This window comes from Pogonomyrmex barbatus, unplaced genomic scaffold (genome assembly GCF_055798465.1).
Source record: "Pogonomyrmex barbatus isolate J1 unplaced genomic scaffold, ASM5579846v1 scaffold16, whole genome shotgun sequence".
NCBI lineage: Eukaryota > Metazoa > Arthropoda > Insecta > Hymenoptera > Formicidae > Pogonomyrmex > Pogonomyrmex barbatus.
In genome coordinates this window covers 12,166-30,864 of record NW_028297112.1, presented here as the reverse complement: position 1 = coordinate 30,864, position 18,699 = coordinate 12,166, and the positions used below count along the sequence as shown (strand labels likewise).

Below are 18,699 nucleotides of genomic sequence, written 5' to 3'. Positions count from 1 at the left end.
CAGCATATATCATATTACTTTCATTTAATATATGTGAATATTTTCCAACTGCTTTGCATATATATCTGGTTGTATATTGTATTATACATTGTAATATAACTATACAATAGTAAGCTGTATACATTTCTATATTTATTAGTACAGATAAATACAAAATGTTAATTGGCATACATTATTTATATTTCTGTACTAAACCATATTAGCTTGAATTTTTAAATGAAGTGATTGATAACATCTCTTATAGAATTTTTGTTAAAAGACAAAACACTATTAGTATCTCGTGGTCTTTTAAAAAATAAAAGATTTTTGTATAAATTCATATTCAGCAGCTAAGGCTGTTAATTAATTTTATTAATCAACTCCTTATAATAAATATCCTTCTAACATCCGGAATAATTTATTTGAATTATGGAACACATAATTATCTTCCTTTGTATCTTGGTTTTATACATTGTTAATTATGAGTAAAAAGTCCTTTGAAGTCTATTATTAATTTAACAAAGGACCGGAAGAGGAAAAATATCAACTGGAATGTACAAGTACCAAAAAACCAAATTTTATGTATATATACAGAAAGAAAGAGAGAGAGAGAGAGAGAGAGAGAGAGGGGGAGAAAGAGGGGGGGTCAGGTTTAAGATTTGTTATAAATATAAATCGTAAAATAGTTTTATACGGAAAATACACTCCTATTCAGAAAACATTCATTTCTTTTTAAATTGTTAGTAACACGATTTGTGGTACAAATCATATAATTATACAAATATATTATATATTATATATTAAAAAATTATATTTTATTCTTTCTTCCCCTCTCTCTTATCATATTAATAGTTTTTTATTTGTTAGAAGATCCTAGATCTTATCTTAATTTATTATAATCATCGGCATCAGATGCAATTTTCAGCGTTCACGCTATTTTCCTATTTTCTGACTTAAATAATATTGACAAAACCGCGCAACAGTGCACTGTTATACATGTGATACTCTATCTTAAGAGCAACTATATTACAAATACACTAGAATCATATCTTGTTTCCAGCTATTGTTAAAACATTTTAATCACATTGTAATCATAATACAGCCACTCTCAAGACAAAACATAAATAATTTGGCAAGTCGCGAATAGCAAAGAAAAAACAATGAGCATTGCTCAATGCTAAAATCAGACCAAAAGTTGAATCTAATGTCGATTAATGATTTTTATATAGAGGGACATTTTCTATATTGTCCCTCTAATATTGTCCATTATAAAAAGAAAAAGATAACAAAAAGAATTCAATTCTCTTAATATAATACTCTTATATCTATTTTTCTCTATTTTTCAAAAAAAAAAAAAAAATAAAAAAAATTGTACAATATTATATATGCAATACTATAGCTGTGTTTGAAAAATTGCTGGAACATTCAATATATTTTTATGCAAAAGTAAACTCTTCTAAAAAAAATGCAAAAATTATCAAAGCATAAATTAGGCAAAAATACATTCAAATATATATTATGCATCTTTTTATTGCAAACAAAATATTATCATTAATTTATAGTGATAAAATATGTCGCTTTTTAGAATTAAAGATTCAATTTTTTGCAATAAAAATATAAGTTTACTTGTATCGGTAAATATGTATTTTTAAAAATTTTAGAATTTAAGATGTTCGAATCTCAATACAATTTATATCAATTTATTCTGTCGTAAGTTATATCTACTTACCTAATTATATACGTTACACTAATAAGGTATATTTATTTTAGAGTATATTTATTTATTTTAAAGTATATTTATGCATCAAAGCCATCGAGCTTGCTTTTCTATGGTAACATTAGTCAATTAGAAAAGTGCAAACAAAGGCAGTAACGATTATGAGTTCAGGCCCTGGCGTTTCTCTTCTTCGAGCATCGCATCAAGTTCATCTGTCAGATTGGCAAGCATATTCCCAATGTCATTCAAAACATCCGCAGGTTCACCATCATCAGAATGATGATTGATTATATGATCGCTGATGATATTAGTATTAGGACCAGCCGTATATTCTTGTGGTCGACCAGTCCTTTGCTTTATTGTGCCAGCATTCTCATTGGCAAATGGTAATGAATCTGATTCTGTACTGGAACTTGACTATAAATATAAAAATAAAAAAAAAATATATATATATATATATATAAAGTATATGTTATTAAAAACAAATATTTAATATTATAATGTTGCAACTCAGATGAAATTATGGAAAAGTACGATTGTAAATAATGAAATAATCAATTGTCTTCTAACAAAGAAACACATATTTTTTTTTTATTTGCGTACTCGCATATTAAGGAAACCGCTCCGTATAAAACAAATATGTATGGAGCGCATATATTAGAAGTATTTCTCACTTATTTCTCAAAAATGCATTTTTGGAAAATGATCTCCTTATATATCGTTGTTTTCAGCATAAAATTTTAATTTTTGTTTTTATTTAAAAATTTTTGAAAATTAAAGATAAGGGGGTGAGAGTGTGCTAAAAAATAAAACATTTTTGAAAAATTCGAATGCGCCGTTGTAAAGTGCGCTTGCAATCGTAAAACTTTTGTTTAAAATTTCTTTCATATCTTTAACAGTTTGGACAATATTTACTCAGAAAAAAATTGGATTTGCAAAAGCGCAGGTAAAAAAAATATATGTCTCTTATTTTTGTCTGTACTTTAACATATTCGAAGCTCATTAAAATCGGAGGATGCTGATTGTGTTTTCTTGTAAGTGTATTTCATAATTCGCAGATCATCTTTCATGACAGATAAAACAGATAAACTTAAATAAACAAATCTTGTATCATTTTGCAATTTTCGCAATGATTAATAAAAAAATAATTAAGATAAAGATCCTCGAATAAACATGCAAAAATCACAAAATTAGAAAAATTAGAAAAATTAGAAAAATTACAAAATCACACTGCTTTTCTATGCAGTTTAACGCGTTTTATCTGCTTATAAAAAGTTCGTAATCGGACATATACCATTACTCGGAATTTTCCTGAAATCATCGGACACGTATGCTCAAAGTTTTCCTTATTCACAGATATGGAATGTCTTCTTTCTGATAAAATTATTTAACCAAATTATTAAACCAAAAATTCTAGATAAGTCCTAATAAATACAGAAATTCATCATAAGGTAGAGCAGTTCAATAGCTTAATACAAGCTTAATACAAGTTCAAAGTAATAGTTTTACAACAGACACTCTCTCTCTCTCTCTCTCTCTCTCTCTCTCTCTCTCTCTCTCTCTCTCTCTCTCTCTCTCTCTGGTTCGATCCTAAGATAATATTGATAATTGTAAACACAAAATAATTGTAAGACTTATGTGAAAATTCGCGTCTTACAAAGTAACCTGCGAATTATGATATTTTGTATATTTATATTATGTAAATTTTTAATGTATAAATTAAATTTGAATGTAAATATTTAAATAGAATAAAGATATGTAGGAATTATATATAACATGCTTATATTACACTATAAAGATTAAGTGCATAGATTAGAAATTCTTGAGATAAACATACTTTAAAACTAGCATCTGATCCATTACGATGCTGCAGGGCGAGAGATGCAATTAGTTCATGTTCTTCGTTAATATTAACATTGACGTTACCCCACGAACGTGACATGGAAGAAGATGGCTGATTTAATTGTGATGGTGTGGAAGGTGCCGGCGTGGGCGCCAGTGGTTGTGGCGACAGACGATGAAGCAAATGATGTTGATGATGATGCTGAATGTGACGATCATCACATGAAGCGGTTGGCACTGGCCCGCTGCAGTCTATCACGATATCACCGACTGCAGTGCCACTAACGCCTACAATGGAAGAACCAGTTGTGTCTCTAGAACTCTGTCGTCTTGGAGGTGATGGAGGACATCGTTTTGGAAGATGTGGACTACTTTCCAATCCGTATGTTAATTGATATTTATTATCCAGGTCTCGTGGCAGAGATTTATATTGCCCAGGTGTTGCTGTAACCTGAAATGACATGTGTGTATGTGTGTGTGTGTATATATATATATATGTTTTACAATCAAAATCAAAGTCATATTCAAAACAAGCTATGTCGTAAATTGATTGGATTTTGTGCACTTTGATCAGCTCTTTCGACTACATTACGAAATTTCATTATAACCATGGTGAAAATACTTTCTCTAGTGGAAAAAATTCTACAATTTTTTATGTAATAACTCCATCTAACTATAACTAATTATGATAAAAATACATAGAAATTAAAAATAAATCAGATATAATACGAAAAAAAGTTTTAATGCCAAACTACTAAAATTTACGAGAACTATTCTCATAAATTTTAACGTAGTTTGGTATTATACCTCCGACATCCTTCTGGATACCAGCCATTTTTACGCACCGTGCGAAATATATCTAATACCTACGTTCATCCGTAAGCGAACCACCGAAGAGTCCGCCTTCTCGCGAATTAGGCAAGTCAGCGTGATTTACGACCGCCCATCGCTAGGCGACAACGCGTGCGACAACTCGCGACCGCCCCACCGATAGCCGAAAATCGCGCGCGAATATCACGCTCATAATTATACATCCGTCTCCCGTCTAACTATCGCGCTCCGGCGCAATCTCCGCGAGAGAATTATATTATGACAGCTATTTCAATGCATCGGTATGATCTAACGAATATTGTGTTAAGCAGTTGTTATATTGTTTCTTTTTTGTTATAATAAATCTCAGTTGTTAATATATATAAATCTCTCTCTCAATAATTATTTTAATTAACTGAATCCATTGCGACCGGCAGCTATTCCGCGCTCGAGATAAACACGCCCGACTCGAACAGAGAAAAACTAGTTCGTTTTATTGTAATATTTATTAAAAATCTTTGTAATACAAATAAAATAAAATTAATATATATTATAAAAAATTGTGCTTTTTATTTCGCGAATTGTTTTCGAACCAACAGATTGATTATTAACATTTTCCAAGATAATTTCATAAATAATTACAACAATGTTTCATCAACATTGTTAAAATAGATTTCTTTTAGAATTTTAAATCGATTATATATTAACTAACTGTTTTTTTAAATTATTCAGAAATTGGTACGTTTACTTTATTTTACTATTAAAGGGCTAATGTGGTTTAAATTGAAATTGTTAAATCAGCACAGAAATTTTCCTCGCCTATGTATTTTTGTTTTCATTTAGACATTTGTACATCTAAAATAATTAAATACCTTAGCTACAGGTCGTGGACGAACAAGGCAATGTCTTGGTCGTGGAAGAGTACCACCACCAGCATCTATAACGGAAGCATCGTTTGTAGGTGTAAGATCACCATCTTCAAAACTACGTGGACGCCAATCGAGAGGTTGTGGATGCGACACTGGCGCTGGTGATGGAGGAAAGCCAAGAGGCGCATCTTCTAAGCTTTCCAAAGATTTTCCTCGGGAGCTAATACAACCAACTATGTTATAGTCAGTTGGAAATGCGGCATACATACTTTTCCAAGTAATACCAGAAGTGACATCATTTCCACTTCTTTGAAAAGATCTAAGTACAGGTGAGGAACAATCCTCATCAGGCGATGGCAAATCAGGTCCTCCTCGTTGAATAATAACGTCCTAAAAGTTACAAATTGTGTATCTAATTGTTTATTATATATTATTATTCGGATATATTAATCAAAGTAATTACAGTATTGATCATGTAATTTTGAGCAAAATTTTTCACTTTTCACTTTCTGCTTATTCTGTATAAATTTTTTCACAAATTATAATGTGATCATGTATAAGTACACACATATATATATATATATATATATATATATATATATGTAAAAAGTGAAATCCTACGTTACATCCAATGAATTTCATGATTCTTTTCTTTCCTAAAATATTCTATTATTCCTCGCCCCTTATTCCTAAATAACCCAATTCAGTCTTCCAAATGATAAAAATTTCATTTCATGAAACTTTTTTTGTTAATAACATTTTTAATGACTGTTATACTATTATACTATCATATACTATTATCATATACTATTATCAATTTTATTATTTTAACTTCCTGTAATTATATTTAATGCACGTAATATTTAAAAAACAATTTTTTTTTATTGCAATAGTAACAAGAATATATTCTATTATTATTTCTCATTATTTCCCTTAGAGAGAGAGAGAGACAGAGAGACAGAGAGAGAGAGAGAGAGAGAGAGAGAGAGATATATTTCCGTCTTTTCCTTAGTAAATTTTAAGACAAAATAAGTTCACGTGAAAAATTCTACATTTCCGCCTGAAGAGTTACATGATCGTATATTCACGTAAAACTTTTCACTTTTTATTTTTTTCATCTTAGAGAAAAATTACATGATCTAAATAATTATATTCCTATCGTAGATTCTAATATTAATAAAAATAGAGAATATGATTTACTTGTGTATGTCCAGGATGTGGCGGCAAGCGAACAAGGTCAAGCGGTTGTATACGCTTGCCGGCGCGAATATCCTTAATTCTTTTAATTGCCAACAATAATTTTTTTTGATGTCCTAATCGTACAATACCGATGTCTTCAAGATCCTCCCAAGTGAGAGTTGTCACGTCCTCAACGGATCGCATACCCTGTTGATGAAGAGCACCAAGATATTCCTCAAGCCTGAGAAGCCTAAGCCATTCTTCCAATGAGCCAGGTATATGATCTGGTAATCCATCTCCTATATTCAAATTGTCTATTTCCGTTTTTAATCGTTTCCTGTGATTAGGTTTTTTGATACCTGTAATAAAATATATAAGTGTGTGTGTGTGTGTGTGTGTGTGTGTGTGTGTGTGTGTGTGTGTGTGTGTGTTGTGTGTCGGCGCGCGTGACTGCGTAGGCATGAGTGCGCGCGCGCGCGCGCGTGTATGTGTGTGTGTGTTTTGTGTATGTGCGTACATACGCGTATGTGCGCACATGCATGTTAAATTACAGACTTCTAGACAATACTAGACTCCTAACTAATATAACCAGGTATGAGACACAGATATGCGCTGCCATATTTATATGGGAATTTTACATAAGATGTCCAAAATATTACACCATAATTATAAAGGGATTCAAGTTTTCAATATATTCATATAGGCACAATGCATTTTATAAACGTTTGTCACAATATTAACACAATGTATTTTGATGTTTATCTTTCATCAATACGTATACGTTGTTCAAAAGCTAAACATCCAATATCATTTGCCCATATAAAATATAACTGTTATCCCTACCATTTGCATCACTTTTTCGAGTCCTATTGTACAAGTGTTAGTTGTCCAATGTTATATAAAAGTCTGTGATTTAAATACCTCATATTGCATATCTATGAATAACATCTATAAATTACGAAGTAAATATAATTAATGTTTAGTAATGTAGATTTACTTTACCTATAGCTGTAAGATCTTCTGGTGTCATGCGTGTTATAGTAGCAAGATCATAACCTGCGGAAGCAAATAAAGGAAAGTATTCTTCGAATTGAAGCTCAGTCAACCAAGCATGAACGACATCGAGATCTGCCGGTCGGTCAGGATGACTTCCGAGAGAACTAATGGAGCATCTAGGAGATGAGGCAAGAGCACCTGGTCCTCTAGGTCCTAAATGATATCCGGATGCTCTCCCAGAATCCAATGATGCAGTAGAATGCCTAGAACCGGAACCTGATCCAGAACTACCAGGACTATCCCTGCCAGGACTCTGAGTCATATCGATACCTAAGAAGCAAAACATTCATTTGTTTTTTGTAGCACATCTTTCAATTAAAAATAAAATTTAAAATTCATATAACAATACAAAAGCTAGGCTGAATAATACTAGTGTTTATCAATAAATATATCATGTATAAACAAATATTACCACAAATGTTTCGATTTTAACAAGATCATCCTACGATAAAATAAACTAAAAATCAAACTATTAAGAGATAAAGAACAAATAAAAAAATGTTTGATCTGATCGATGAAATAACTATGATTATCGCAAGATTATTTAAACTTTTTAAAAAGTAGAATGAAGAAAATAGAATAAAAAAAGTGAAAAAAAAAATAAGAAATCATAAATAATGAAACAAGAAGGAGGAAAAGATAAGGAAATTAAAATGAGGGAACGGCAGTTGTTGAGTATTTTAGAAGTTTTTAAGAAGAGTGGAACAAAGAATGAAAAAAGAAATGGAGAGAGGAAGAAGAAAACAAAAAAGAGATAGATGTGCATTTCTTAAATAGTGCCCACTAATTATATTACGAAATTTCTCATTAAAAATTGAAAAATTTTGAATCATTTTTTCTATGTTGAATAATAAATTAGTTATTGAGAAAAATAAATCGAATCAGCGTCGTCCTTTAGTTGAGTATACGTGAATGAGCCGAAGATAGCACTGAGCCACTCACGAACTATCAAGTGTACGATTCACTCACTTGTGAGTGAACGGCTCAGCGTTGTTCAAAACGGCGTTGATTAGATTTATTTTTCTCAATAACAACTTTTCTCAACAATTATTATTTCATTACATAATGTAGGAACAAATGGTTCAAGATTTTTAATTTTTTAATGAAAAATGTCGCTTTATAATTAATGAGCGCTATTTAAGAAACATTTTGTAGACGTGGAGAATTTCGGGAATAGTAAAGAATAATAAAGAAAATAAAGAAAGATAAATCAATGAAAACGGTGTACTAAGACGAGTATGAAAATATAGAGATACAAGGACTGGAAGAATGAGCAAGGATTATGTTCGATAAAATATGGAGAAGGAAGGATGACTGAAAAATTAGAAAGAGGAAGAAATAATTCCAATTATAAAAAAAGACAAGAGAAATGAGATAAGAGAGCATAAATGTAACAATTAATGTGCAAAAGGAATAAAGTATGTGTTCCATAACTTATATTTGTTTAATATTTAATATTTTTTATTAATATTTAATATGTTTAATATTTTGTTGAATTTAAAAGGAATTTAACAAAATAAAAAAATAAAAAAAAAAGAGAAAGCGTAAAAGAAGAAAATACACATTCGTGATCTGCAGGTGACAGTATTATTAACTGATGATAAGGAAAATAAGAAGTATGTTACTGAACAGAAGAAACGGGAAGATTTAGACAGAAAGAGACGTATTGATCATGAATAAATCAAATATTACAAAGTTTTGGGAAAGAAAGGAGAGATAAAGAGAAAATAACTTGGCGACGGAAAAGAATAAAGATAGAAAAAATAAAAGTATGTAAATATTTGAATTTGCAAAAAAATAGAGGATGGAAGATGCATTTGAAAAATGTGACTGAAGAAAAGTTGCAATAATAAAACAAATGTTGAGATAGAAAAAAAGAGTTTAAGGATGAATATGAGGATGAAGGTGAGGATAATCGTTTTCTAAAATCTTCCAAAATGATGTTAAACTTTTTGCCATTATTTCTGCACGGCTACATTATGCAACATTTTCAAACAGCTTTGACTACAAAGTGGAATACTGTAAAGTTGAAGATCAATGTTGTAATTTTTTCACCAGTTACGATAGATAAAACTCTTATTCACAGTAATGAAAAATATCAAAGATAAAAATTAAAAATTATAAGAAATTAAAAAATAATTAATACATTTGTTGTTTGAAAACGACACTTCTTGTGCTTTTGCGATAAAAATTAGTTTAATAATGTCACATTATATAACTCATACCTTGATCTTCGGCATGAGCATATTTGCCAATCACTTGCGGAAAGGCGAAGCCCGAATGGGTAAAAATAGGTCCCGGACTTTTTCCAGATGGCATCCCATAAGAACCATCGTCAGTCGTACCTCCGGGACCACTTCCAGACAGGAAGCAACTATCCTCGCTGCTAGCATATCCAACCGAGCCAAAAGAGGAACCGGAATGTCGAAATACGTCTGGTACAGCTGGTGGTGCTACTTTCTTTGCTTGAGTCACGACTTTGGACGGCCGACTCATACCGCCAACTATATATAATAAAAAAAAAAGCTTCAATTAACTAAATATTGCGATACATGCCAATATTTATTAATATTATAAATTATCATTACAAATTATCAAATTATGTACTATTAATACAATTATGTAGAAAACATTTTTTTTAAATTTTACATTAAGATTGTCTCTCTCGCTAATATATCGAATTATGACGTCAGAGACGAGAAATGACATGTAAAAAGTTTCTTGCGTCATATAGCTTCATTTTGTACTTTTAATACTTTCATATTCTTAAAATTTGAAAAAAATACCAAAAAGTAAGATATCTGATCCAATACGTCACGTAAAAGTGTAAAATAATGGTAACACTGCTTAGCTATCAGAAATCACTAGATCTAGTTGTTTCTGATTCTATTTTGGCAATGCTCCAAAGATCTCGAAAGACAGCGCATTCACTTTTTGTATGAAATATGTTAAATATGTGATTTCAATCGAGCATAAAAATTTTGTATCGGCCATTTTGAATCCGCCATTGTTGATTTTTCCATTTAATTAATGGATTCATAATCAGCATTTCTTAAGGTTCGGCTCTCTCGCTGCAGCCATATTGAATTATGACATCAGAAGCAAGAAATGATGTGTAAAAAGTTTCTTGCGTCGTATAGCTTTATTTTGTATTTTTCTCTTAAAAATATGATATTTTCATATTCTTAAAACTTCACTAAAAAATATCAAAAAATAAGATATCCGTCCAATAAATCACGTAAAAGTGTAAAATAATTCTTAAAATAATGTACACTGCTTAACTATCAGAAATCACCAGATCACTAGATCTACTTGTTTCCGACAGCTGAGCAATGACCATTATTTCAATAATTATTTTACACTTTTACATGATTTATCGGACAGATATCCTATTGGTATTTTTTACAAGTTTTAAGAATACGTAAATATCATGTTTCTAAGGGAAAAGTACAAAATAAAGCTATATGACGCAAGAAACTTTTTACATGTCATTTCTCGCCTGATATCACACAACGGGAGCGTCCTGCGACCACGTTGCGATTGATCGCAGCCACTCACAGCGGCTGGTGCCTAGAGGTTTTCCTCTGTTCAAACGCTATGAGTAGTTGATTGCAATTGCAACATAGTCAAACGGATCCTACCTCACACAATATGCCTCCATGTCGCGCAGCGAGAGATCCGAGCCTTAAAAAGTATGCTCAGTTTCATTTTGATAAAAAATTTGATTACCGTAACACTACGTACAAAACATGTCAAGAGCGCCATTTTGAATATCCTATTCCCATAGGAGATCCATCAATTTTGAAGAAGAAAACTGTGTACAATAAAAATGAAATAAAATAATAAAGGAGAACAGTAATAATAAAAAATATAAAGTACTAAATTTTATTATGTAAATAATGAAAAAAACTTACTGAAACATTTACTCGATGAAGTGCACCACACTTTGCATACTTATATATTATTCACTTCTCAAATTATCAATGCAACATAATATTATTGCTAATGTATATTGCATAGACAATGCAACATCAATGCAACAAGGTCATAATATCAAGATATGAAGAATAAAATATTTAATACTTAAAATATTTGATATCCGTTATTTTACACGTGCACTTTGAATCATTCATATTTTATTTTTCATATCTTGACACTATAATCTTATTGCATTGATCTCATTCAAGTATTACGTGTCTTTCTCGTTGTACATAATAAAAACTTCCTATATAAAAATGCGTTTGTCTTTATCATCATTTCCTATTACGAAAAATGGAAGTAGGACACGCCGCATGAAGAATCGAGCGCACAGTCGGATACGGATATGTGCGTATATAGTATATATAATATATATGATGGTATGCGTATGTTTATAATTATTTTTCGAAAATATATTGGAAAATAACTTTATCGTATATGATTGAATTCGTATTAAAATAATCTTTAATTTCTTTATTAAGAAAATACAAAATTTTTAAAGAAAATATGAAGTAGTAGGAGATCTGTTTAAAAAAATTTATTTTACTTTTTATAATTATTATTACAAATTACTCTTGCAACGATTCAACTTTTATTCAAAACATTTTTTTTCTATCTCTTATAGTTTCGATGATATTTGCTTCGAAAGAAAAATACTGCCCCCCCCCCGCCCCTCCCAAGTATTTTATCTCCTAAAAGTGCGTATGGTCATGTATAAAATTCCTTATTTTGCTCTAAAATATAACATATTAAAAGCTTATCAAACTCAGTGGTGGATGCTTTCTTGGCTTTCCTTGTTAGTATTTTCCAATCATTTATAAAACAAACTATTTTCATGTAAATATTAATTTTTTTATTTAACATCAATTTTCTCATTTAATTTTAAGATAATAATTTAATTAAATTAGAAATATAATTTTGGTCTGATTATATTTTGTATAACATGCAATATTCATGAACACTTACAATGTAACAGGTTTTTCCAACTGCCATAAATAGTTCTGCATTTGTTTAGAGACGTATTATTCGACAACATTGTTGTTTCACGCATGCACAGATTGCCTTCAGAACAACTTCTAAATAGATTCTGATTGGCATTAACCATGTTAATGGTTGTTTCATACAAATACAGTTTTGTCATTAGATTTTCCGGGATTTCATGAGAAAGCCACTTCTCTAAAGCAGGATCACGAAAACTCTTGTAAGTAGATGACAACTTTTTTGAAGACCTTTGCAAAAATCGTTTTCCAGGTGGTAAGGGTGGAGGACCCAAACAGTTCGTTACGGCAGTGATCGCCATTTGCACCTATTAAAATTTATTCAAAATCACTTCAAATGTAGATAATTTTTCAAAAGTCTGACAATTATCACATATATTAAATCACAATGTACCGATGTCACATTGATTCTCGCACATTTTTACAGTTTTATACTTTTTGATATTTGAATCAACATATAATAAAAAATACATTCGTATCATTAAACGTATTTATGATTACATAAATATGTCATGAATAATATATGTTTATATATTTATGTTTATATATTAATTAAAAAAGTTCATCAAAATTATCTTTCAACAGTATTAATTATGGCGAGATATTCTGTATAAATTTTCTTTAAGATATATAACATGTGTGTTTCATATTTTTTATTATTCATATTTCATTTTTCAGATTATTTATGTAATTATTTATTATATTATCTTCTCTAATCTTTGTTTCATAAAGTTATTAAGAAAAGCTTAATTAAATCATAATTTTCCATCTGCACACATAGCTTGAGTTTTTTCCAATCTCAATTCAAAAAACAATAATTAAAATATCTTTTAATTTTTCCAAATCATCCACAGCTACAATAACAATTTATATAAATCTTTAAACAATAGATTATACAAGTCAAGTTAAATTCAACAAAATATTTTTTTATATCTTTCATATAAAACTATTATTGTTTTGCTTCATCTTAATTTATTAAATACACTGTAGCACTAACTTTATTATAAAATGTTTCTTCATTTAGTTTAATAATCGATTTGCTTAACATTATTATCATTTTAATGTTTTAATTCAATTGAATTTATCTCATTTTATGTTATTACTGGATTTATTACATCTATCATTATATAAAAATTTAAACAAAAATATTAGTTTACGCTAATTATATTTGAAAATTCAAAAGTAATTTGTATGTAAAATAAATTATTCAAATAGTATAATAAGAATACTAATGGAATTAATCACTTTTTAATTAATAATTTGGTTTAAAACACTAGGAGATCAATTCTCAAATCTTTAAAAGAAACCACAATAAATGTATTTATTGAATTTGATTGATCAAATAATTTCTGTATAAATTTTATACAGAAAAAGCACAGTAATAATTGTAAATGCACTGAAAATATAGACGCACGTATGGATCAGTAAAACGGCACATTGATAGTGACAAACGCGAATAGAGATTGAAGGTGGGTGAACGAGTTCCGGAACACGGCGTGGGCCGTGTCTCTGCTATGAGTGGGTAGTGTAAAAAAACACATTCTATGAATCGATGCAAAATATTGAAAGAATATTAAATAAGGACAGAAGGAACGACCGAGTTGTTTAATATAGTAGAAAAAAAATGTGGCAAGTTGAGTGCAAAAATGGCATGCAAACCACTGGAAATATAATATGTATAGTTTCTCTTTAATAATGGTCTTCAAAATTATTATTATTATTATTATTATTATTATTATTATTATTATTATTATTTTTTATATATATTTCGGAACAAATATTCCATAAGAATAAGAGAATAAAAATAAAATCTTTATTATATGATTTACTTATTTAATTTAATTTATTTTAAGCTAATTTATACACCAAAACTTTGCGCGATTGTTTGACACTTAATAAACTTATCACAAAATGATTTGTCGGATGAGTATCGTTTTCCGCCTCTTTACCGATGGTCAGTACATGGTCGTCGCGATGTTAAACACGTTTCAGATATGCTCGCATAAAGACCCGAATCGAAATTTAGTCGTGAGAAACTAGGCACGAAGCGCAGAAGGCACTCTGTTATAATACGATATATACTGCAACAAAATTACAATTTTTTTTTCTAGTTATTATTTTTATAGATAATCAAGTACAGATAATTATAAAAATAAACAATTGAATAAATAAAATTAAATATAAATTAGTTGGAAATGTGTGTGTGTGTGTGTGTGTGTGTGTGTGTGTGTGTGTGTGCCAAAAAAATATCAAAATAATAACAAATTAATAAATTAATGTTACATTATGGGCTAATTTTCTAAAATTTTAACAATCATATGTTATCACGCGACCTCCATAACAACTATAAGATAATCTTTAATATTAACTTATCAGTGTACTCAGCAATGGAATGCGGATTCGCGCAGATTCACTTGTGCAGGCCATGTTATTAAGCATCCCCCGTTAGGATTGCCATATTAAAATTTTTTTTAAAACTAAAGCTTACAAGTCAAAACAAGTCCGGACATTTCGGTTGCAATCTCGGACGTATACAAAAATGCGCTTAAATTAATAAAATTGATTAGAATAGTAAATGAATCATTATTTCACATCTAATTGTTAACATTCAGAGCAAAGAGAAATTTAAACTAGATACTAAATAAATATAGACTATTTTGATTTACAATAAAAAGTTTTATTATAGGTTTAGTTTAAGTTTTATTAAAATTAAAAAATTTTAACTCTTTTATGTGATACCTGTGTTATTTGGTAATGCAGAATAATGCGAGAGGAATCAAAACAAAATATTTCTTGAAACCCTGGACACTTTCAAAAAATCCCTCCGGACGTCCCCGGACGCCTTAAAAAAGAGGACGGTGTCCGGAGAAAAGAGAACAGATCTAGATCCCCAATGAAATTGAACACAACATGTACATAGTCGCAGAACGAGTTATAAATAGTCATAAGTATATCATAAGTAGCTTTTATTATTCTTATAATCGTTCTTGCTTTTTCACTTAGTACATGGCAAATCGCCATATGATTTGAGAAACAGAGATCAAAGATATCACATAGTGCTCTTACTAGTTATACTATATTGACTTACTTGACAGAAGAATTAATTGACAAACTGTCAAGAAGAAGAAAAACGAATAGATTTTAAAACTTAAATTATTAATTTTTTCAACCTTTCCGTTTTAACAAATTAAAATATTTTATTGCAATTATTTGTAAAAAAAAAAAAAAAAAAAAAAAACATTCAGCATGTTTATTAAAATGTTGTAAAAAATTTTCTGAAAATTTTCTCGAATTTTCCATGTACTTTTTGTTCAAAATTTTAGACAAAATTAAAGGATTTTTAAATACAATTGTGAAGGAAAGTTTATTTTATTGTGTGCGGTTTTTAATGTTTTCTAATTACAAAGAAAAGCTTTTTATATTTGTAGATATAATACTTTGATTTAATCATTCTAGAGAATATTCTATTTCCTTTATAAAAATTCGCAAGTTACATGTCAATGTACACAGTGGATGTATATATTGTATAAATTGCTAACTTGAATAATTGAAGGATCGTAAAGAATGCAGAGGCATATATAACTTTTGCCACATTGCAGAACTAGAAATGGAAGATAGTAGCCACAAAATTTTAAATCGACAAAATTTGTATAATTTATAAAATAATTTTGTTATATATTATTATACATTTGTTAGGAAGAACATTACAGCTTTTATTATATCAACATATGCATATTATCATGAAAGTTATTCATGCTTTTGATTTTTTAAATAAACATTCTTAAATTATTCATTTTTTTAAGTAGACAATTTTTATAAGTAATATCATTATGCTTATGATAGAATTCTTGTTAAAAAGTTAAAACTATCGAATTTCTATTAGATCTATGTTTTTACTTTATTAAATAAAAGAGGATGGCTACTTATACAAGAAATATTATATACAGAATGACACAAATAAAATATTACAGATTAATATTTCTAGAATTGCTGGATAAAAATACATTATTTTTATAAATTTTCTTATCGCAAAGAAACCTTTTAAATTAAATGTTACAATAGAATTTTAGGAATCCTGCCGAGACAGTTATAGGGAAAGCAATTTTAAAAATTTCAAAAAATATAAAACGAGTAACATAATAAGGTTCCATTTCTTACTTAAAATATTTTTTTTAAATCTTAGTAAAAGTTACTACTAAAAATTTTAGATCAGAAAATATAAAGATTTGTTATATGTTATCGGTTCATTTATAAAGTTAATAATAAATTTTCTTTTCTAAATTTATTTTATTAAACGTTTGGAAAGTTAGTGATTATCTTTTAAATATGTTTAATCTAAATATTGTGTTGAGTTTCATTATACATTTAATAATATATATGCCATGATAAATATACAAGCACTTCGCATTCTTTGCTTTATGTCTTTTTTGATTGTTGGAGATATAGAAAATACTTCGATTTTTCAAAATTTTATTAAATTTTAAATTAAATTTAATTATTGTATTTATAAATCCATAGAACAGATTTCTACATTTTGTGACGGTACATTGTGTAATTTTTAATACTGTGATTTTAGAAAAAAATATTTTAAGTAAAAGAGAGAGAGTTAATTTTTAATATAAAATGCAATTATATTACTCTTTTCGTAGAGTTTTATATTTCATTTCATATATCACATTTTATATTTCAAAGTTGTCTCCTACCGCCTTCTCAAGATTCTCAAAATTTAATTATAACACATTTAAAAAACCACTTTGTAATAAGAAAATATCCATGGAGAAATATATCCATATATTATCCATTCCCAATAAATCCATATATTATCATATTATTCATCTATTCCTGAAATATTTGTAACACTTTATTTGAGTCACTTCGTATGTATATGTATAAAATGAAATGTAAGTGAATGCTTAATGTATCACTAATATAGCTCTTATCCTATCATTACTTTCGATGAAATTCGAAAAAATTCGAATAAATTATCATGAATTTTTCCGCTTCGAAATAGCATTATAGAAACAGAACAATTAGTGTATCTCTCTCTTTCTCTCGCACCATCCACACACCACACACCACACACACACACACACACACACACACACACACACACACACACACACACACACACACACACACACACCGCGCGCGCGCCACGCATAACATATGTGTAATATCGACTAACCAACACAATTCTATAATCTTATGACTTTAACACGGAAATGCAAAAATTAAGAATAATTGTTCTTAAGGAAAATAATGAAAATGCGAATTCCGTTGATGGAAAGAAGAAAGAGCACTGAGAATGAAGCACAAAGACGCAACATTCGGTAAGAATTGTAGCGATGGCTTACCACTAATGCGTCTCATGGCGGCTCACGACGCGGTTCACGTTCGAGGTCCTTCAAGCTGTACCCTGCGCCGTCGTCGTAACACGGATGATAGATCCTCACGCGCAACGTAAACAACATACCACACGGATCTAGCACCGATGTATCATCTATACCAAGCACACATCGACCCCGTACAGCATCGAGGCCCTCGCGCCATTGCTTACGCGAGTATCGCTCTTCAGTCGGAATCGTCGGAGACGTGAGCTCTAACAATTTGCGCGACGCGTGATTACGCGCAAAGCGACCGCACTCCGTTTTTATTCCGAGATCTTCGATACTCGGTAGCACTACACCGCGGATAAAGGACAACGTGAACGTTCCTAATGACTATTCTATAACTTACGTACGGAAAACGATGCGACAAACAAAACAGACACGCGACACCGCAATGGATTCTCGCACAATGCCGATTAATGCTTATAACCACCACCAGGGTGTACGAGTTATCAGTCACTACCAATGAATATATCCAAATAAGTACAAATAATATTGAAAAAATAAATTTAATATATGAATAATGTCCGTTTACATACATCATAGATAAAGATTTCTCAAGTCATTTAGCAAAATCTTATGATTATTTATATATATGATATTTATATAATTTTTTATACATGTATTCTCTGTCTCTTTTACTTGTGTGTCAATTATTATTCGGTTCATGAAATATAAATTAAAAATCAAAGGTATAATTATTATATCCCCTGGAATTATAATGATTCTTTATAATCCCATGTTAAACAGCCACTTACAAAACTTATTTTCAATTTTAGACAAAAATTTAAGAGTTTTAAAATTTCGAAAGACTACAGATAATATTGATTCATTTAGATGCCATTGATATTTATTAATGCCATATATCGATTAAAATCATATAA

The 18,699-nt window shown here is 29.6% G+C and overlaps 1 protein-coding gene across 2 annotated transcripts; it reads right to left on the bottom strand.

Moving 5' to 3' along the window:
* Window positions 1-110: 110 nt before the first annotated feature.
* Window positions 111-18,251, bottom strand: ckn (CRK like proto-oncogene, adaptor protein). 2 transcript variants are annotated; one of them, XM_089073960.1, is made up of 8 exons: window positions 17,783-18,251; window positions 12,397-12,736; window positions 9,678-9,956; window positions 7,399-7,722; window positions 6,418-6,755; window positions 5,221-5,607; window positions 3,534-3,989; window positions 111-2,113 (listed from the first exon to the last, which is right to left on the bottom strand). In XM_089073960.1, the coding sequence occupies exons 2-8, from the start codon at window positions 12,728-12,730 to the stop codon at window positions 1,856-1,858; spliced, it is 2,376 nt and encodes a 791-aa protein (XP_088930086.1). In that variant the 5' UTR covers window positions 12,731-12,736; window positions 17,783-18,251; the 3' UTR covers window positions 111-1,855. The 2 variants fall into 2 exon arrangements, with proteins under 2 accessions (XP_088930086.1, XP_011635561.2); XM_011637259.3 differs by lacking the exon at window positions 12,397-12,736 and having other exon boundaries at window positions 533-2,113; window positions 17,783-18,247.
* Window positions 18,252-18,699: the final 448 nt, after the last annotated feature.